Source organism: Pseudophryne corroboree, chromosome 4 (assembly GCF_028390025.1).
Source record: "Pseudophryne corroboree isolate aPseCor3 chromosome 4, aPseCor3.hap2, whole genome shotgun sequence".
In the NCBI taxonomy this organism is placed as follows: Eukaryota; Metazoa; Chordata; class Amphibia; order Anura; family Myobatrachidae; genus Pseudophryne; species Pseudophryne corroboree.
In genome coordinates this window covers 365,962,138-365,984,041 of record NC_086447.1, presented here as the reverse complement: position 1 = coordinate 365,984,041, position 21,904 = coordinate 365,962,138, and the positions used below count along the sequence as shown (strand labels likewise).

General features: G+C 44.1%; 1 protein-coding gene and 1 non-coding gene across 4 annotated transcripts; both read right to left on the bottom strand.

Annotated features, from left to right (window-relative positions):
- Positions 1 to 292: 292 nt before the first annotated feature.
- Positions 293 to 18,410, bottom strand: NCL (nucleolin). 3 transcript variants are annotated; one of them, XM_063916553.1, is made up of 16 exons: positions 18,263 to 18,410; positions 17,104 to 17,211; positions 15,015 to 15,198; positions 14,582 to 14,695; positions 14,236 to 14,322; positions 13,465 to 13,617; positions 12,774 to 12,857; positions 12,396 to 12,519; positions 11,961 to 12,106; positions 11,025 to 11,151; positions 10,043 to 10,191; positions 3,672 to 3,795; positions 3,202 to 3,338; positions 2,850 to 2,982; positions 2,076 to 2,347; positions 293 to 1,974 (listed from the first exon to the last, which is right to left on the bottom strand). In XM_063916553.1, the coding sequence occupies exons 1-16, from the start codon at positions 18,278 to 18,280 to the stop codon at positions 1,922 to 1,924; spliced, it is 2,013 nt and encodes a 670-aa protein (XP_063772623.1). In that variant the 5' UTR covers positions 18,281 to 18,410; the 3' UTR covers positions 293 to 1,921. The 3 variants fall into 3 exon arrangements, with proteins under 3 accessions (XP_063772623.1, XP_063772621.1, XP_063772622.1); XM_063916551.1 differs by lacking the exon at positions 18,263 to 18,410 and adding an exon at positions 17,941 to 18,051; XM_063916552.1 differs by lacking the exon at positions 18,263 to 18,410 and adding an exon at positions 17,941 to 18,051 and having other exon boundaries at positions 15,057 to 15,198.
- Positions 3,085 to 3,156, bottom strand: LOC134913618 (small nucleolar RNA SNORD20). Its single transcript, XR_010177320.1, has one exon. It is a non-coding gene; the product is annotated as a small nucleolar RNA SNORD20 (small nucleolar RNA).
- Positions 18,411 to 21,904: the final 3,494 nt, after the last annotated feature.

Genomic DNA, 21,904 nt, shown 5'->3' with positions numbered 1-21,904 from the left:
GAATTCTAAATTCAGATTACCAGAGTTTGGTCCCATTAGTTTATGTCTGAACACAGATCACCATGTAAATTTGAAGTTTGATATGGCAATATGATAAACTGTCTCCTTGCCAACAGAATAGGTTGTAAGCAACTGAACAGGTCATACGTAAACTGATTGTTTCTGGGGTGTTTGCTGCATCTTTTATAGTGAAATTGGTTACACAATTCTTTTTTTTAAAACCATGCATGACCATGAATACACTTGCTCACCCTACACACAACTAAGTCTCAGTTTAGATAATACTACACCGTAAAAGTTTAGAAACATTTAATTTGGACAAGCATTTCTTAAATTTATTACCCACATGGCAAACTGGTGTACCAAATTTTACATGAATCTGAGCCAGCGTGCACAGAGGCTCACAGCTACAGTACTTAAATTTGTCCAAAGTTCTAATGCCTAAAAGGACAAGTAATCTGCTTTTCAAATGAACTTGGTCAATGTAGAGAGACTGGTATAATGAGTTTGTACACCTGTAGGCCTATAAACAGCATTTAATTTATGGCTTTTCTAACACAGTGGATTATATTAACACATGAACATATTACTGCAACATGTGTGCTGCACTTTTAATGTAGCTCATGTCTGCTCACACCTTCAAAGAATTTAAGCAGACATGAGCAAGAGACATGCCACAAAGCCACTCCAGTAGCATCTTGCGTGCAACTGAATTTGCTTCATGGAAGGTATGTTCTATGTAAATACAGTCTACAAAACATTGAAGTGTTAAAAAAGGTAACAGCATGGTATGGCAGTTTATAAGATGGGAGGGAAAAACTAAGTAGCAGAACACAAGTAAACACTCAGTAACCTACTAGAAGTTATGGACAATTGGAAGGGTGCGATGCACATTTTTGTGCACACTAATTAGGGAATAGTTGTGGGCGCACAGATTCTCTCACCACCTTGAGGTTGCAAGGCGAAATATGCCAAGTTGGCCGTTTCTGCTTCCAAGCTGCACTTTAGACAGATTTAGCCATTTTATGCTGTTAAACCTCCATTTGCATATTGCCCCACGTTCTGTCACTTTGGAAAGGAAATCCAGCAAAAAAAAAAATCCTGTGTCTTAAAGCAATGGTTTACAATCTGTAGTTATTTGGAGCCAGTCATTTATTGGTGTCCTCAGATTGGAATATTGACATATCTATTTAACTTAACTGTACCCGCTCTAGGGAATAAAAAGCCCATAACCCCCATTCCTTGCAATAGGCGTTCTAAAGGTCATATAAAGTGGTTTAGCAGTTAAGGAGGACTACATGGTTGCATTCATTACAGTACTGATCCATTTTCCCCTTTAGATAACAAATGCAACTATATAACCCAGACCTGCAGCCATGTACGCTACAGATTTAGCAACTGAGCAGTCACTATTGTGCACAAATTTTAGTTTACAACACATATGCTATTCATGAAAATCAAATGGACTAAACATACTTGATACGTCACTGTAATAGCAGAATTTTTGGAAACCATTATACTAATATGTAACCAGATGAGGTCCTTTAATCTGAAGACAAGCTGCTGAAGCACAAACCATTAACATTCTGCATTTACAGCAAAATACTACAGAATTTGTAGGAAAAAAAAATTGTACAGGGGTAAAACATAAGATGACAAGTTCAGGACAAGGTCTCTTCTCACACACACACTCTTAAAAAAAAAAGTCTGTAAGGATAGTCAAGCAGTCACACATCTTCCATGAAATGACGGTGTCCAGGTGTTAACAGGAAATAGGTACGTCTCCACATTGGAATGTCCACACAGAAGGCTCTGCCAAAGCTATTCTTGTTTGGGAGAAGGGTACCCAATGTACCAGCCCACAGAGTCCATTCAGTTAAGGGAGATGGCTTGATGTTTGGAGACACAGGAATCAAACTGTTCAGTCATCAAACCTTATTTTCTTTCCACCTCTGAATCCTCCACCTCCTCTACCTTAAAGTACAAAAAAAAAAAAACCACGTCAGAAATAGACACCAATTTATTTTGAACATAACAGATCTTTTAACAAGTTTCAAGTTACAAAAGTTTCTTACCCCCAAATCCTCCTCCACGGCCACCACCTCTGCCGCCAAATCCTCCACGGCCACCACCTCTGCCGCCAAATCCTCCACGGCCACCACCCCTGCCGCCAAATCCTCCACGGCCACCACCCCTGCCGCCAAATCCTCCACGGCCACCACGTTGTCCTTCACCCTTGGGCTTTGCAAAGTCCAAAGTAACTTTGTTTCCATCTATTTCCCCATCTTCCATTGCATCCTTTGCAGATTTAGCATCTTCAGCTGAAGAGAAATCTACAAACCCAAACCTGGAGTAGAGAAAGCACACATTAAGCACCTTTTCAGAGAATGTTTAAGTACTTGGTACATTCCAATCTTTGTTTTGCTTCAAATAGAATGTAGCGATTAGGCAGTTTAAGCCTCATTTGAGGACAAAACATTTGCCAAATGTGCATGTAATATTCTTCTCTTGCGAATCCATCTACAGCCACAGGAATTTGGCTGGACAGTGCTCAAATGAGAAGCTATACGAGTACCACATAAGGGTCAATTCATTAAGCAGTGAAAAGTGTGGAGAAGTGAGCCAGGAGAATTTGCCCATTGCAACCAAACATTGAAGTAACATTTGTAATTTGCATACTATACAATTGTACAAAGCAGCCGATTGGTTGCCATGGCAACCACTCCACTCTTCACTGCTTCATGAATAGACCCTTAAATCTATGCTAGGAACAATGTATACATATTTACAAATATGAATGGGGGGGGGGGGGGGGGAAGAGAGGAACGGACAATCCACACAGCACTTACCCTTTTGATGCGCCAGTGTCCCGATCTGTTACTATTCTGGCATTTAAAGAGCCATCAAATGCTTCCTTTAATGTTTCTTCTGTTGTGTCCTCAGAAAGACCTCTGACGAAAAGTGTTTTTGTTTGAGCCGATCCTGACACCAAATAAAAAGTCAATGTTGTAACATTATGAATTATTAAAGCACAAATGTGTTTGTCAAGTATGCATTCAGCATAAAGTGCAAGTTAAATATAAGCTGGGTCAGTACTTGACTATCCAGAGAAACTATCTCATCAGAAATTCTCAGATATATCAATCATCATTTCCAGCATGTACTGACAAATTCACACACTGTAAATTAGAAGTACCATACCTCTTCCTCCACCACTTTGGGCACCACCTCCCTGACTGAATTCCAACCGTATTGTCCTGCCTTCGACATCGGTATTATTGCAAGATTCTAAGGCCTCCTTTGCATCTTCCACAGAAGTGAATTCTACAAAAGCAAACCTGTACAAAAAAAAAAAAAAAAAAAGTTGGAATAAATTTTCCTTAAACATTCCAAACCATGCTTCATATTTTACTCTTCATCCACACAATACGTTGTAGTTCAGATATATGTCCAACGTTCCTTTTTATTATGTGATTTTAATTCTATCAAATCTGTTCATCTAGGTTACTTAAAAACCTGGACTACGTAAACAAGTTCTGCTATATGTACTTTGTGTCCATTTGAAATGTTTAGCTTAACTTCTGAAATTTCACCTAAGCAGAAACGAGATTTCAATCTAACGAGCAATATCACTGCATCAAACGCTTCTAGTTTCCCTCCTCACCACTTACCCTTTGGGTCGACCCTGGTTGTTTTGTGGTATTCTAATGGATGTTGCCTTCTCAAAAATATCCTGCAAACTCTCTTCTGTAGCATTGTATGACAGATTGTTAACGACAAGAACTTTTGCTTCACCTAATAAAAAAAACAAAATATATATAAAAAAAAAAAATTCAGCTTTACTTAAAACAGTTCAAATTGGAAGCTTAAAATCAGGTCTTATTGGGTCTTCCACAGTTGCTTCACGGTAAGATGGATCAGAACTTTACTACCTAATGAAAATAAGAATTTACTTACCGATAATTCTATTTCTCGGAGTCCGTAGTGGATGCTGGGGTTCCTGAAAGGACCATGGGGAATAGCGGCTCCGCAGGAGACAGGGCACAAAAAAGTAAAGCTTTTACCAGATCAGGTGGTGTGCACTGGCTCCTCCCCCTATGACCCTCCTCCAGACTCCAGTTAGGTACTGTGCCCGGACGAGCGTACACAATAAGGGAGGCAATTTGAATCCCGGGTAAGACTCATACCAGCCACACCAATCACACCGTACAACTTGTGATCTAAACCCAGTTAACAGTATGATAACAGAAAGAGCCTCTTAAAGATGGCTCCTTAACAATATAACCCGAATTTGTTAACAATAACTATGTACAGTATTGCAGATAATCCGCACTTGGGATGGGCGCCCAGCATCCACTACGGACTCCGAGAAATAGAATTATCGGTAAGTAAATTCTTATTTTCTCTATCGTCCTAAGTGGATGCTGGGGTTCCTGAAAGGACCATGGGGATTATACCAAAGCTCCCAAACGGGCGGGAGAGTGCGGATGACTCTGCAGCACCGAATGAGAGAATTCCAAGTCCTCTTTTGCCAGGGTATCAAATTTGTAGAATTTTACAAACGTGTTTTCCCCCGACCACGTAGCTGCTCGGCAGAATTGTAATGCCGAGACCCCTCGGGCAGCCGCCCAAGATGAGCCCACCTTCCTTGTGGAATGGGCCTTAACAGATTTAGGCTGTGGCAGGCCTGCCACAGAATGAGCAAGTTGAATTGTGTTACAAATCCAACGAGCAATCGTCTGCTTAGAAGCAGGGGCACCCAACTTGTTGGGTGCATATAGTATCAACAGCGAGTCAGATTTTCTGACTTCAGCCGTCCTTGAAATGTATATTTTTAAGGCTCTGACAACGTCCAACAACTTGGGAGTCCTCCAAGTCGCCAGTGGCCGCAGGCACCACAATAGGTTGGTTCAAGTGAAACGCTGATACCACCTTAGGGAGAAAATGCGGACGAGTCCTCAGTTCTGCCCTATCCGAATGGAAAATTAGATAAGGGCTTTTATAAGATAAAGCCGCCAATTCAGATACTCTCCTGGCGGAAGCCAGGGCCAGTAACATAGTCACTTTCCATGTGAGATATTTAAAATCCACCTTTTTCAATGGTTCAAACCAATGGGATTTGAGGAAATCTAAAACTACATTTAGATCCCACGGTGCCACCGGAGGCACCACAGGAGGCTGTATATGCAGTACTCCTTTAACAAAAGTCTGTACCTCAGGAACTGAGGCCAATTCTTTTTGGAAGAATATTGACAGGGCCGAAATTTGAACCTTAATAGATCTCAATTTGAGACCCATAGACAATCCTGATTGTAGGAAATGTAGGAAACGACCCAGTTGAAATTCCTCCGTCGGAACACTCCGATCCTCGCACCACGCGACATATTTTCGCCAAATGCGGTGATAATGTTTCGCGGTGACTTCCTTCCTTGCCTTAATCAAGGTAGGAATGACTTCTTCTGGAATGCCTTTCCCTTTTAGGATCTGGCGTTCAACCGCCATGCCGTCAAACGCAGCCGCGGTAAGTCTTGAAAGAGACAGGGACCCTGTTGTAGCAGGTCCCTTCTCAGAAGTAGAGGGCACGGTTCGTCCGTGACCAACTCTTGAAGTTCCGGGTACCAAGTCCTTCTTGGCCAATCCGGAGCCACTAGTATTGTTCTTACTCCTCCTCACCGTATAATCTTCAATACCTTTGGTATGAGAGGCAGAGGAGGAAACACATATACTGATTTGTACACCCAAGGTGTTACCAGTGCGTCCACAGCTATTGCCTGTGGATCTCTTGACCTGGCGCAATACTTGTCCAGTTTCTTGTTGAGGCGAGACGCCATCATGTCTACCATTGGTCTTTCCCAACAGTTTATTAGCATGTGGAAGACTTCTGGATGAAGACCCCCCTCTCCCGGGTGAATATCGTGTCTGCTGAGGAAGTCTGCTTCCCAGTTGTCCACGCCCGGGAAGAACACTGCTGACAGTGCTATTACGTGATTCTCCGCCCAGCGAAGAATCTTGGCAGCTTCTGCCATTGCACTCCTGCTTCTTGTGCCACCCTGTCTGTTTACATGGGCGACCGCCGTGATGTTGTCCGACTGAATCAACACCGGTTTTCCTTGCAGGAGTGGTTCCGCCTGGCTTAGAGCATTTTAGATTGCTCTTAGTACCAGAATGTTTATGTGAAGAGACTTTTCCAGGTTCGTCCATACCCCCTGGAAGTTTCTTCCTTGTGTGACTGCTCCCCAACCTCTCAGGCTGGCGTCCGTGGTCACCAGGATCAAATCCTGTATGCCGAATCTGCGGCCCTCCAATAGATGAGCCTTTTGCAACCACCACAGAAGATATACCCTTGTCCTTGGCGACAGGGTTATTCGCAGGTGCATCTGAGGATGCGACCCTGACCATTTGTCCAACAGATCCCTTTGGAAAATTCTTGCATGGAATCTGCCGAATGGAATTGCTTCGTAAAAAGCCACCATTTTTCCCAGGACTCTTGTGCATTGATGTACAGACACCTTTCCTGGTTTTAGGAGGTTCCTGACAGGTCGGATAACTCCTTGGCTTTCTGAACCGTGTCCAGAATCATCCCTAGGAACAGCAGACGTATCGTCGGAAAACAGCTGCGATTCTTGGAATATTTAGAATCCAGTCGTGCCGTCGAAGAACTACTTTAGATAGTGCTCTTCCGACCTCCAACTGTTCTCTGGAACTTGCCCTTTTTAGGTCGTGCAAGTAAGGGATAATTTAGATGCCTTTTTTCTTTGAAGAAACATCTTTTCGGCCATTACCTTGGTAAAAAGGCCCGGGGTGCCGTGGATAATTCAAACGGCATCGTCTGAAACTGATATTGACAGTTCTGTACCACGAACCAGAGGTACCCTTGATGAGAAGGACAAAATTTGGACATGGAGGTAATCCTTGATGTCCAGGGACACCATATAGTCCCCTTTTTTCCGGTTCGCTATCACTGCTCTGAGTGACTTTATCTCGATTTGAACCTTTTATGTAAGTGTTCAAAACATTTTAGATTTAGACTATGTGTCACCAAGCCGTCTGGCTTCAGTACCACAATATAGTGTGGAAAAATAATACCCTTTTCCTTGTCGTAGGAGGGGTACTTTGATTATCACCTGCTGGATATACAGCTTGTGAATTGTTTCCAATGCTGCCTCCCTGTCGGAGGGAGCCGTTGGTAAAGCAGACTTCAGGAACCTGCGAGGAGAAGATGTCTCGACTCTCCAATCTTTACCCCTGGGATAATACTCGTACGATCTAGGGGTCAACTTGCGAGTGATCCCACTGCGCCCTGAGACTCTTGAGACTACCCCCCCACCTTGAGTCCGCTTGCACGGCCCCAGCGTCATGCTGAGGACTTGGCAGACGCGGTGGAGGGCTTCTTTTCCTGGGAAAGGGCTGCCTGCTGCAGTCTACTTCCCTTACCTCTATGTCTGGGCAGATATGACTGGCCTTTTGCCTGCATGCCCTCATGGGAAAGGAAAGATTGAGGCTGAAAAGACGGTGTCTTTTTTAGCTGAGATGTAACTTGGGGTAAAAAAGGTTGGATTTCCCAGCTGTTGCTGTGGTCCCCAGGTCCGATGGACCGACCCCCAAATAACTCCTTCCCTTTATACAGCAATACTTCCATCTGCCGTATGGGATCTGTATCACCTGACCACTGTCGTGTCCCTGACATCTTCTGGGAGATATGGACAACGCACTTATCTTGATGCCAGAGAGCAAATATCCCTCTGTGCATCTCACATACATATATATAGAATGCATCCTATTAAATGCTCTACATGAATAAAATATTTTCAGTCAGGGAATCCGACCAAGCCAACCCAGCACTGCATCTCCAGGCTGATGGCGATCGCTGGTCGCAGTATAACCACCGTATGTGTGTATATACTTTGTAGGATATTTTTCCAGCTTCCTATCAGCTGGCTCCTTGAGGGCGGCCGTATCTGGAGACGGTAACGCCACTTGATAAGCGTGTGAGCGCCTTATCACCCTAAGGGGTGTTTCCCAACGTACCCTAATTTCTGGCGGGAAAGGGTATAACGCCAATATTTGCTATCGGGATAACCCTACGCATCATCACACACTTCATTTTATTTTATCTGATTCAGGAAAAACTACAGGTAGTTTTTTCACTCCCACATAATACCCTTTCTTGTGGTACTTGTAGTATCAGAAACACGTAACACCTCCTTCATTGCCCTTAACGTGTGGCCCTAATGAGAAATACGTTTGTTTATTCACCGTCGACACTGTATTCAGTGTCCGTGTCTGTGTCTGTGTCGACCGACTGAGGTAAATGGGCGTTTTTTAAAAACCCCTGACGGTGTTTCTGAGACGCCTGGACCGGTCCTAATAGATTGTCGGCCGTCTCATGTCGTCAACCGACCTTGCAGCGTGTTGACATTCTCACGTAATTCTCTAAATAAGCCATCCATTCCGGTGTCGACTCCCTAGAGAGTGACATCACCATTACAGGCAATTTCTCCGCCTCCTCACCAACATCGTCCTCATACATGTCGACACACACGTACCGACACACAGCACACACACCGGGAATGCTCTGACAGAGGACAGGACCCACTAGCCCTTTGGGGAGACAGAGGGAGAGTCTGCCAGCACACACCAAAAACGCTATAATTATATAGGGACAACCTTATATAAGTGTTTCTCCCTTATAGCATCTTTTATATATATACAATATCGCCAAAATCCGTGCCCCCCCTCTCTGTTTTAACCCTGTTTCTGTAGTGCAGTGCAGGGGAGAGCCTGGGAGCCTTCTCTCCAGCTTTTCTGTGAGAGAAAATGGCGCTGTGTGCTGAGGAGATAGGCCCCGCCCCTTTTCCGGCGGGCTCGTCTCCCGCTATTTTTGAAGTTAGGCAGGGGTTAAATATCTCCATATAGCCTCTGTGGGCTATATGTGAGGTATTTTTTGCCTCTAATAAGGTTTTTATTTGCCTCTCAGAGCGCCCCCCCCAGCGCTCTGCACCCTCAGTGACTGTTGTGTGAAGTGTGCTGAGAGGAAAATGGCGCACAGCTGCAGTGCTGTGCGCTACCTTTATGAAGACTCAGGAGTCTTCAGCCGCCGATTTTGGACCTCTTCTCTCTTCAGCGTCTGCAAGGGGGCCGGCGGCGCGGCTCCGGTGACCATCCAGGCTGTACCTGTGATCGTCCCTCTGGAGCTAGTGTCCAGTAGCCAAGCAGCAAATCCACTCTGCACGCAGGTGAGTTCACTACTTCTCCCCTAAGTCCCTCGTTGCAGTGATCCTGTTGCCAGCAGGACTCACTGTAAAGTAAAAAACCTAAGCTAAACTTTCTCTAAGCAGCTCTTTAGGAGAGCCACCTAGATTGCACCCTTCTCGTTCGGGCACAAAATCTAACTGGAGTCTGGAGGAGGGTCATAGGGGGAGGAGCCAGTGCACACCACCTGATCTGGTAAAAGCTTTACTTTTTTGTGCCCTGTCTCCTGCGGAGCCGCTATTCCCCATGGTCCTTTCAGGAACCCCAGCATCCACTTAGGACGATAGAGAAATATTTCTGCATTATTAATCAGACTGACTAGTCCTCATTTCCAGCAAGTACTACTGACCACTTGGAAGTCTGAAATTAAAGTTAAAACATCAAGCTAGCATCAAGTCTCAAGCCCATACTACTAAGTTTTAGAACACTAAATCCAGAAGGCCATTCTCATTACTTGTTCATATTTAATAGATATGGAGAGGGCGAGTGGATGAATACAGTTTACATTTCTAAATTACTGACCAATTATCCATGAAGATTCAGAAATAGTCAAACTAATTTTTAAGTGTACTTATACATTTATCAATGAAAGATTTAAGTGGTTTCTTGGCCCCCATGTGCCAATGTCAGCATTGTAGTAGTACCATTTTAACATTTAGTGGTAAAAACAGCACCATTACCTAAGTACTATAGTAAAAGGAAAGATCAAGCAGGCTATGGTCAGTCAACATGATAGGACCAGATAATTGGATAATGTTTGTGTCTGCATACAAAACTGAAAATTACCAACCTGCTGGTCCAGCTTTTTTCCCTCCAGTACTCTGACTCTTCTCTCCAGTGTAGTCTATGAAGACAGCACGGCCTTCAACCTCTGCACCTTGCTTTTCTTCAATTGCTTTATCTGCATCAGCTTCAGTGTGGAATTCCACATATGCAATCCTAAAGTACAGCATATGTTTGAAAAGTGTGCATGCAACAGCAGTCAATGAAGGTTTAGGAGCATTACTGGAACCATGTAGACAAGACATCAATTTCAATGGGTGGTATTCAATTCTTTCCACCCCCTTCCTGTTCTGTGGTAATTATGGTGTAATTTCAGCTCGCTACCCTCCAGGGTAGTGATGTGCCCAACCCTTTATGCAGCTAAACCTGATTACTATGGGCACAATATGAGGAGGGGAAGGGGGGGGATCTCTTTAGCAAGAAGATTAAACTATATATCATGCCCAAAAACCACCCAATTAGTTTAATCTAAAGCCACTTTTCAGAAGATTCCCATCTGGTACACAGTTAGTGCATTGCCTAGTACTCCTTTCTAGCAGGGAATTAGTGATAATACAAGGTGGGAACATTCATGTACTAGAAGTCACTACTTCAAGATCCCAGTATTGAAGCTTTGACAAACGCTTAAAGATTTCAATATATTCAGTACACTATGCAAAGATAAAAATGTTTAACAAAGGACCACCAAGATAGGGCAAGTAAAAAGTAGCTGAAGAGGCAGTATTGCTTCTATAGAACAAAAAATCACTAATGTGAACCGATGTTTTCCATGTTAGTATATGTATGCTTAAGCACGTGGACATAAATGCACCTGTCAAACCATTTGTCTAGACACAGCTATACCAGATGGGGCTTGAGGAAAAGATAGTCAAGACAGGATGTAACAGAACTCTTCATGAGAAGGCAATATATTTACAATGCTTACAGACTTCTGTCAGATACCAACTACAGATGCATTAAAAAAAATAGTGTTAACACCAAAAACTTACCCTTTACTGGTTCCATCGTGTCCAGTAGGAAGACGAATTTCTTTGGCATTTTCAAAGATCTCCTGCAATTCCTCAGCAGTTGTACTATACGGGAAATTCTTTACAAACAGAGTCCGTGCATCTCTCTCTGGGAAATAACAGTTTCTCATTAAATAAGGTCATGTAATAAAGCAAACAATGAGTTTACAGGACATTCTAAATCAACAAACCAGTATTGCAATTCTCAACCTGGGGTACAAGAAGCAGGGGTCACTTGCTTTGATGTTCAGGTATATGCAGATATGTTATGCGGGACAGGTCTTGAGAGAGACAGGGAAGGCAATGTCCTAGGCGTCTCAAGCCCCATGTAGGATGCAGATGTCGAGCATAAAATACAGCACCCTAGTATTCATGCACAAGTCTCTGGATTTACTGAAATCCAGGTAAAACCGATAAAAGCAGCTCTAATGTCAGAACATGATCGAGACTGCAAAGCATTAACATGCTTTGCAGTTTCTATCAGATTCAAAAAGCTCTGCAAGTGTAACCCTTAAAAAAAAAAAAAATCTAACGGTCATTAAAACATTCATTTTTTTCAAATTGAAACACCAGAAAAATACGCACAATTCATTGTTAATTTAAAAAAACAAAAATCTGTTAAATACATTACAGTGGCACCTAACATTGTGTCCAATAGCATTTTGCAGCTGCAAGCGTATCAAAGCAAGGGATTTAGAACTATGGCCAAAATGTATTGAGCCTTACCAAGAGATAAAGGTGGAGACTGATAAAGCACCAGCCAGTCAGCTTCCTACCTGACATGTGTGAGTCAGGAGCTGGTTGGCTGGTCATATCACTCTTTAGCAGTCTCCACTTTATCTCCACTTAACACATTTAGGCCTGTATATACAGATGTCCTAAACGTTGTCAAAACATTCCATGGGAAGAATGAAATACCTTTCTTATTCTCAGCATTTTTATTCTTGTCAGCAATGGAATTTACTTTTTCCACTTTAATCTCTAAACCAAGAACCTTCTTCCCAGTCAACTTGAGTGCTTTCTCCACCTCTTCAACAGTAGAGAATTCCACATAGCCAAATTTCCTATGGTATAAACATGACAGTCAAGTTGGTGGTCTAGTACAGTGGTTCTCAACCTCAGTCCTCAAGTACCCCCAACAGTTCATGTTTTTTAAGTCACCTAGCAGCTGAACAGGTGTATTCATTACTTGCCAACACATTTTAAAAGACCTACAGGTGGAGCAAATTATTTAACTTGCAATCCTGTGAGGAGACCTGGAAAACATGAACTGTTGGGGGTACTTGAGGACCGAGGTTGAGAACCACTGGTCTAGTACATACTTTGTGTTTTGCTCATCAACACAACACTCACCTTGAAGCTCCAATACGGACATCTTGGACAGTCAAACTCTTTTTGGTGAAGGCCTCCCTCAGAGCATCTTTTAGTTCACCGAAATCCTTAGCGGAATTCAAGTTTGCAACATACACTGATAAACCTAGTATGGAAACATCATGAAAGCTTTACACCAGATTTAAACAATTACTTTCTAACTAATGCACACAAGCAGCCCACATGCCAGCAAGTTCAGATAGAAAGCAGCTCTTCGCATACATAGGCAAGGAGAAGTTTTGGAGACATGAATCTCAAACAGGGTTAGAACACAACTCTCAATTATCAAAAACTTGCCATATGAATATCACAGAGAAACGGTTGTAATTAAACATGTACATAAACGGGTTCATTCCATACCTTCACTTCGCTGTTTCTTTGCTTCAGGAGCACCTTTGTTTTGGGGCATTTCTTTTTTGCGTTTTGCAGATTCCTTTCCAGCATCTAGAGTGGGGGGGGAGAATAAAAAAAAAAATTTGAGTGGGTGGGGCACACACATTACGTTTAATGTACCCACCTATGTACATGTAAATAGAACTGTAACAGTCCAATTTATATAGAGCTGCAGGACGTGCGGGTTATGCCGGTGATTATGGGTGGTATCCTATTTTACTGCGGCGAGTTACAGCAGCTAAAGGATTCTCAGTGCTATCGAATTAGCCCCGTAAGCCGGCACTTACCGGTGATTATGCTTCGCGAAGCAGAATCCCTTATAAGCAGCCCTGTTACCGGACGCAAAGACATGGGTCCACAATGTTATCACTGATCCCATGTGCTATCAGCCAATAACAGGTGATTTACCGCACGGTAAAAACGGGCTGTAATTGGATAGCCCAATAGAATTATTGGGCTAAAAAGCCTGTTCTTACAGTGCGGTAAATCACCGCACCTAATAAGATACCGCACTAAGTCCCTACACAATGCACATCCAAACATAGCCAATATAATTAAAAAAAATTTAAAGGGAAAAAAAAAACAAACGCTGGCAGCAGATACTTCAGACAAAAGCGGAGTGTCTAAATTCTATACTATTTTGCTTCATAAAACATACTTTCTTCGTCATCATCCTCATCCTCTTCATCATCCTCATCATCCTCCTCCTCGTCGTCGTCATCCTCCTCCCCATCATCAGATTCAGCCGTTGCAACAGCTTTCTTTCCTTTAGCCACAGTTGGTGTTACCTCCATACCTTCATCCTCAGAGTCTAAATTGTGTTCAAAGCTTTTTAGTTTCAAATAATCTTTAAATAAGCTAAAGTATAATCGGTGCAAAGATGGACTAGGACATTACTGTAGCCTACCTCACTGGCTAGACTCAATGGTCCTCAAGAGGCATTGAGAGAGATGCTGGGCAAGATTTATGTAGGGACTGCCATTTTGACACCAAAATGTAAAGCAGCACCGACAGATGTGTTTCAGTTGGTATCATTGCTGTTCATTGTTGTGACTGAAATACCAGTTATACAATAACCAGAACAAATTCTTAATAGTTCTTTCTCCCAACAGAACGCAAAACTAATTTACTCTATGATAGAGTAAGACAGCCATCCTGGGCACACTCATTTGCTGTTTTATGTAATCATTTAAATCTGTCCCTGCCAGATTGGAATTTAGTCTAAATTCCCTAAATACACAATTTAGCTTTTGGAGTGTGAGCAATGAGCAGAGAGAACATCCAAACGACACAGTTATGGTCAGAACCATGCTATTTACTCCTATATTAGAAAGGGAGGGACCTCCAAATATGGGTGGCATTTAGTTTCCATCAAGTGTAATAAAAATTGAAACTATGTACATGAATTGTGGAATGAGATTATGCTCACCCTCCTCATCCTCAGACTCTTCTTTTTTTGCTGCAGGTTTTTTGACAGCTGGTTTCTTGGCAGCAGGTTCTTCCTCTTCAGACTCATCTAACAAGATTTTAATGTCACAATCAGTAAGGACAAAATATAGTCATTAAGCATATTGCTGATTGGGAAGAGAAGTCTTCAACTAGCAAAACTGACAAACTGGATAGTGATTTAAAAAACACTCCATAGCACATCAGGTGAAGCTATCATCAAAGGTTAATCAGGATTAAGTCCCAAAATATTCATCATCTGTGCCAACAATATACCACGTTAGTTTTGCTCCATTTCAAAATTTCCATATTGAAGCATTAAAACTTACCATCCTCATCCTCCTCCTCCTCATCCTCCTCCTCCTCAGACTCCTTTTTAGCTATGGGTTTTTTGGCAGCTGGTTTCTTGGCAACTGGCTTCTGTTCTTCTTCAGATTCTTCATCTGTAGGAAGAAGAAAAAAAAAAAAAAAAAAAAAAGTCCACATTTAGCAAAGAATCCTTTAATACCACTTGATAACCAGATCAACTATTGCCTACGGGCACTGCCATTCACCAGCCATCCTTGTGTGTGAGCACTTTGTACAGTTGTATAAATATTTCAAAGCATTAAGTTAAAATGGTTTTAGAGTAATTGGATGCGTATTAAAATTACCTGGGAAGAAATAGTAAAGGGGGTCTTTGCAACCATTAGAAAGGACTTTGAAAACTATGAAGTTCCTCTTCTACAACACTAAACTACACTGATCCCAATCTCAACATACCAGACTCTTCATCTTCACTGTCCTGCTTCTTTGCCCGTTTACCATTCTTTGCTCCAGCTGGAGTAGCTCCCTTCTTTCCTGGGGTGACTGCAGGCTTAGCTGGAGTGGCTGCTTTCTTCCCTGGTGTTGCTTTAGCTGGAGTGGCTGCTTTTTTGGCTGGTGTTTTCTTTGGAGGAACTTCTAACTGTGGAAGGGGAAAAATAAGTACTTAAAGCAATCCAAACTTTCATTATGATTACATTGTGTAATCTGATGGCTTCACCAGGAACACTTTCTTCTGCAAAAAAACAAACAAACCGCCTTTATCACATCATGGCAAGCACTGAAAGTATCGCCTTTTAACAAGTCAACCTTAAGCCCTTTTCCTTATCAAAAGGACCTTCCACTAAAGGGGTACCATTACTACCCCCCATTTAGGCAGGACTGATGAAAACCTATGTTCAAGTAGACAACCACTTCATGAATCTGAGAGAAGCAACAATTTAAAATTACAGCTTACTTGTGCATTAATTTAAATAACTGCAGCCAACTAATCCCCCGGGGGTTATCCAATTACCCCCAAAATACTGCCACTATCTGGGATTTTTTAAGGCATAATTGAATTCTCCCCGTAGACTGGGATGCATCAAGAGCAGAAATGTGGTGAAACCTCCGAAAATGCAGTTTTTGGATGTCTGAGCGCATTTCCCATATGCACCAACATTCAGAAAGAAAAACTTTCTGGAGCTTAGACTCGATAGGATGACAGTTCCTTATATAGCACAGCAAATTCAGTGTCCCCAATGACTGCGCATGCACAGCAGGACTCCCAGGTCATAGCCCAAAAAATCCTTTCATCGCAAGGACAGAGTGCAATGCTCTCCATCAGTGGCTTACTGCGTCCTGCTCATACTGATGTGACTGAAGCACTCCTGCATAGTTAGAAGAGGCTTATACTCTTGATGGTGATTTAAATTACCCTAATGTTAAGGTCTCCTCTAATGGCTCCATGAAACCTCATTAGCAGTGACTACAGAGACAAAAGCTATGCTAGCCATACACAGGTTGATACAGCCTGGTCAGTTAGACTGGCATCTGCTCTTTTTGGGCCAATGCACTGCAGTGAGGCCAATTAGGACCAAAACCTCCTGTCTACCAAAATGAAGCATACGTGTGCAGCACTGCAAGATTACCTATGACAGATTGGAGGACCTAAAGCGGTAGCCATATTTCGTGTGATAACCGACTGCTTTTAATGTCAAAGTTAGTAATAGGTTCTTAGAAAATGAGGTATTAACCATTCAAAAGCAACTGCATAATTCAGTCAGCACTCAGATGAAAACTAGCTAGTTGGAACCTGACAATGGCTAGATACGTAAATGAAAGTCTGTTAAACCTGCAGTAAGAACTGTGTTCAGTGTACTACTACAGCAGGCAGAACACAGAGGTCAGTCTCATTAGCCATGATGAACTCACAGGTGCGAGTCATTGCAGCGGCCTGAATTCACATAAGTGCTCGAAGCCCCATAGGGCTCCGAGCAATTTTGTGCTAATTCAGGCTAAAGCCTGCCAGCGAAGGGTGCAAGATCAGGTGCCGTTGAAGGCGTGGAAATGCCACGGCAACGACACATTGTCATCTTCACTGCTAATAGGCTTGAACCCAAAGACTGCCATGCGCAGTAGCAGACATAGGGACATGTAAATCTATATCCAATGTAACCGTTACAAACAGTAAATGCAAGTAACATACAATCCTCCACAAACTACTTGTACATCAGAAGAACTTACACTATTTGACTGCGATTTTAAATCCTTAGATATTTAATTTCCGCACCCACAGGAATAAACTATAGTGCAAACTACAACTGCAATGTCTAAGCTAAACTCAATGTTTATATGAACCATGCAGAAAAAGTGCAAAAATTAAGCTGGGTAAAATGGCACTGGCATTTGCATTGTTTTCAATGCTCTGTTCTTTAGCAGTGATATACACGCAGTGTGGGCAATCAAGAGTTGAAGCAAGGACTATTTTCACGTGTATTCATTGCCCAAGCATGTTGTAGTGGGGGCATCATGGAGCCTGTAGTAACAAGAAAACACATTGCATTACCTCCTCTTCACTGCTTTCCTCTTCTTCCTCCATTTCCTCATCCTCCTCACTATCGTCAACCTCTTGTGGAGGTGCAGGTTTCTTAAGTTTACCTTGCATTTTTGGGCCCTATGTAAGTGGAAAGAAAAGGCAAATATTTAGAAAAAGATTAAAAAGGTAGCACTTTATGGGGGAGATTCAAATGTTTGAAAAGTTGGTTGGGTGTCTTTTTCCTGTCCATTAGATAAAAATACCCAACTGACTTTTCAAACATTTGAATCTCCCCCAAAAAATATATATATTTCACGTAAATTGCATTTTATTTTTAATAGCTGTACTGAATTTTGCAAACACCAACATATCGAACAGTGTCTAGCAACTGGCCTACCCCCTGCCTTGCACACGCGTGATAAGGAGCCCGGGCCTCACCTACAGTAATAGCAACATAACTCGGGTATGGGAGAGCGACCCATGGGTACCAAGGGCAAAACAAGTATGGCCCACTCAGCACGATTCCTACACGTGTCCTAACACGGCCAATGCCCGGGGCGACCACGTGGAGAACCAGATTCATTCCACACACACGTGCAGCACGCGGGTTAGAAGGCGTGCGTGGAGGGGTGGGCGGAAGTTAGGACGTGGGGGGACGTGCTCTCGTATAATCACTCGGCTCGCGGGAAATCAAAATGGCGCCGGTAAGGCGAATCTCCAACACAACGGGGAACTAGGCGTGAAACGGTTAGCAGCTGCTCTCCCCGCACAGCCCCGCCACCATCCACAGCCCTTTCCACACACAATGCGAAGACAGACGCCTCCACCTACATGACCGTGGACCCCGCCCACACGCACGCAATTTACCATTGTGCCCGACTTCATCAACTGACCGGCGAGCAATCCCGCAGCCACGCAGGAAAACGCGGAGCCACGGGGCCCGGTGACGTCACCGCCGCTCATTGCGCGCTCTACAATCCGCTGTGAGACGCATGCGCAGCGGCAGCTCCCCCGTCGAACGGGGAACACAGGCCACGGCGGCTGCTCAGCGCTACCCCCATTCTGTGCAGTGAGCAGATAACTCACGGTCTGTACATACAGCAATACGAAAACGCAGCAGTGACATTTTCCGAAAATAAATAAATATAATGTCAGGCAGCAGGCCGCGATATCCCCGCATGCGTGTTACCTTTGCTAATTTCACCATGTCGGCTGCGGTGTGTTCCCGTGGATGGAAAGGTCACGTGTCTGTGCGCTGCTCCGGAGGACACGAGATGGCTGTGACACAAAACCGACTGGTCGCGGGGCTCTAGAGAAGGCGCTAATAAAGACTATGCCTCACGTGCCGCCCACTGACCAATCCACGGGCGACAAGATGGAGAGTCCCCGCCCCGCACTTTCCCTGACGCTCTGAGTCTGTGTGGGAGGCCCACCAATCACAGGCGGAAGCCTGGTGTGGAACGCACACCACTAGCCAAAGAGAGAGCACGGTGTGCATCGGCCTATCAGGGAGCAGAACAAGCAGAGTGTCGTGGCCATTTTGGGTGCATTTACCATGTGGTTCTCGCCACTGATAAAATGGCCGGGTACGATTTGTATATGCCTGCTGTTACTGTGTACCACGCCGCGCTTTTCCTGCATGTGCTTGGCCCTGTAATGCGGGCTCCACGCGGGATAACGCGTCTGTCACTCTCCGTCTTGTTATTAGTCCTGTATTGATTTTAATCTGACCGGCACCAGGTTCGGTATATGTATATCTCGCTGTGGCGGCACTCCGGGTCCTTGGTACTATAGTTCAAGTTACATGCCCCGCTCGGTTACCAGGGTCTCACTCTGCTGTTCTGTACTAAATGGAGTCCTGATTAGAAGACCAGCGTTGTGGATACACCATATTACATTAGTGGGATGTGCGAGTGCTGGCGCTACAATAATAATAATTAAATCAGTGTACAGGTTTTGTCCTGCAATCTGTACTATTACATAAACTGCCATCAATCTATTAAAATTAATACTGTTTCCAGGGGACAGGATACAGACGCCAGAATCCAGCCAGCTGACCATGCCAACAGCCGGAATGCCGGCTAGTGGGGGTTATTCCCACTCATGGGTGTCCACGACACCCATAGAGTAGGAATAGAACCTGTGGTGAGCCCGCAAGGGGATCTGTTGCGCTCGCCCCCCTGGCGGCCGGAACCTTGGAGTCTGTATGCTGACCTCCGGGATCCCGACTGCCGTCATTACAGTCCCAACCCCTGTTTCCAGTATATTGCTGTTCCCAACTTGGTTACATAGGTAGAATGCAAAAGTTACAAACTTCAGATGTCTGCTTGATGTTAAAATAAAAACGTTGGATTGCAAATGCAATGAGATTTCTGATACACCAGGAGTGATTTTGATGATAATAATAATAATAATTTTATTATTTATATAGCACTATCAGCATAATATGTTATTTCTGGCCAAATCAGAATGACGTCGGGCAGTGTGTATGCCCTATTGCTTGCTCCCGTGGGTGCATGTGATATCTTCTGGTTGGCCAGTCGTGTGACCCGATGCATTTTAATGAAGGATGGAACGTGGGATTGTTCCGTTGTTCATAAAATCCTTTTAGTGTTTACTGGCACGCATATCAGCTGGGAAAACGTTATGAATGTGTACACTGCGTACATTGCCAATGAAAAATATGATCTATATAGCACATGCATAAACATTTTTTGTTGACAACTGTGCAGTAATGAGACCTTTATTGCTTACATAGAACTGCAAACAATAATACAAAATATAAAGAAGATGGCCACATTACATTAGGACACACGTCCACATAATGCACATACTAGCTAGGGCTGAACCTTTTATTAGTTTGTGGAGCACCCACAAAATCTATAACACAGCTATATTATAGACCAACATGTAATGGCATATTTATCATTGGGATGCAGTCAGTTTGCTGGCTGTCGGGATCCCTGCGTACAGGAGACCGACGCCGGAATCCTGACACCCGGTCATAAGCCAACAGACGAAATCCTGACACATGCCCGGAATTCCCACTTGGGTGGTGGGTCCACGCCACCAACCGAGTGGGAATAGAACCATTTGCAGCGACTCTGCTCGCCACTGGGCCCAATGCGTGGCGAGCAGACTCGCTGCCAGGATTTCGGCAGACGGGAAGCCGCTGTAGATATAGTGACAGTCGGCATCCTGTCTTTCCCGGGATTTCATATGTATTCCTTATCATTAAATATTTACAGCATATTCCCCGAAAACACCAGTTTCCAGGGATATCCAAAAATATTTAGCATCACCCGCATGTATGAATAATTACCCACAGCAGGAATCTCTTATATCAGCTGCGATCACTCAATTTTCAGCTCCAGGCACTGCCCCCGTAGAAACCCATGGGGGATACATTGCTGTCAGATTTACTAAACTGAAAAGCAAAGCATTCTGTATTTTGGACCCTGCAGCTAACACCATCTGAGGATGGCATTAGCCTGCTGTAGCCTATGGGCTAAACTTCGCAAGTCCATCTGTACAGCATGTGGGTATCAGTTACTTGTGTGAAAAACTTGAGGTTTCAAAAGTGTCTTCTCCCACACATAATCCCCTATTACCCCTAGATCTTTGACCCATGGAAAATCATTTTTCTAGCAGAGATACAATGGTTAATATAGAAAATATTATCATCCTTTATTTCTCTAACGTCCTAGTGGATGCTGGGGACTCCGTAAGGACCATGGGGAACAGACGGGCTCCGCAGGAGACAGGGCACCCCAAGAAAGAACCAGGATACTGGTGTGCACTGGCTCCTCCCTCCATGTCCCTCCTCCAGTTTGAATCTGCCCGGACGAGCTGGGTGCACCTTAGTGAGTTCTCCTGAGCTTGCTAAAAAGAAAGTATTTTGTTAGGATTTTTTATTTTCAGAGAGATCTGCTGGCAACAGACTCTCTGCTACGTGGGACTGAGGGGAGAGAAGCAGCCCTACTCACTAGAAGATAGGTCCTGCTTCTTAGGCTACTGGACACCATTAGCTCCAGAGGGATCGTACACAGGAACGCACTCTTGGTCGTCCGATCCCGGAGCCGCGCCACCGTCCCCCTCGCAGAGCCAGAAGACAGAAGCCGGCGTGAGAAGCAAGAAGACTTCGAAATCGGCGGCAGAAGACTCTAGTCTTCATATGAGGTAGCACACAGCACTGCAGCTGTGCGCCATTGCTCCCACACTAAACCCACACACTCCGGTCACTGTAGGGTGCAGGGCGCAGGGGGGGGCGCCCCGGGCAGCAACTGGGAACCTCTTGGCAAAAAGCAGCATATATACAGTTGGGCACTGTATATATGCATGAGCCCCCGCCATTATTTTACACACAAAACGCGGGACAGAAGCCCACCGCTGAGGGGGCGGGGCTTCTTCCTCAGCACTCACCAGCGCCATTTTCTCTCCACAGCTCCGCTGAGAGGAAGCTCCCCAGGCTCTCCCCTGCAGAATCACGATAGAAAGAGGGTAAAAAGAGGGGGGGGCACATAAATTTGGCGCAAAAACAGTATATACAGCAGCTACTGGGTTAACACTAAGTTACTGTGTGATTCCTGTGTCATATAGCGCTGGGGTGTGTGCTGGCATACTCTCTCTCTGTCTCTCCAAAAGGCCTTGTGAGGGAACTGTCTTCAAATAGAGCATCCCCTGTGTGTGTGGTGTGTCGGTACGCTTGTGTCGGCATGTTTGACGAGGAAGGCTATGTGGAAACAGAGCGGGTACAAATGAATGTGGGGTCGCCGCCGACACCCGATTGGATGGATATGTGGAAGGTTTTAAATGATAATGTTAATTCCTT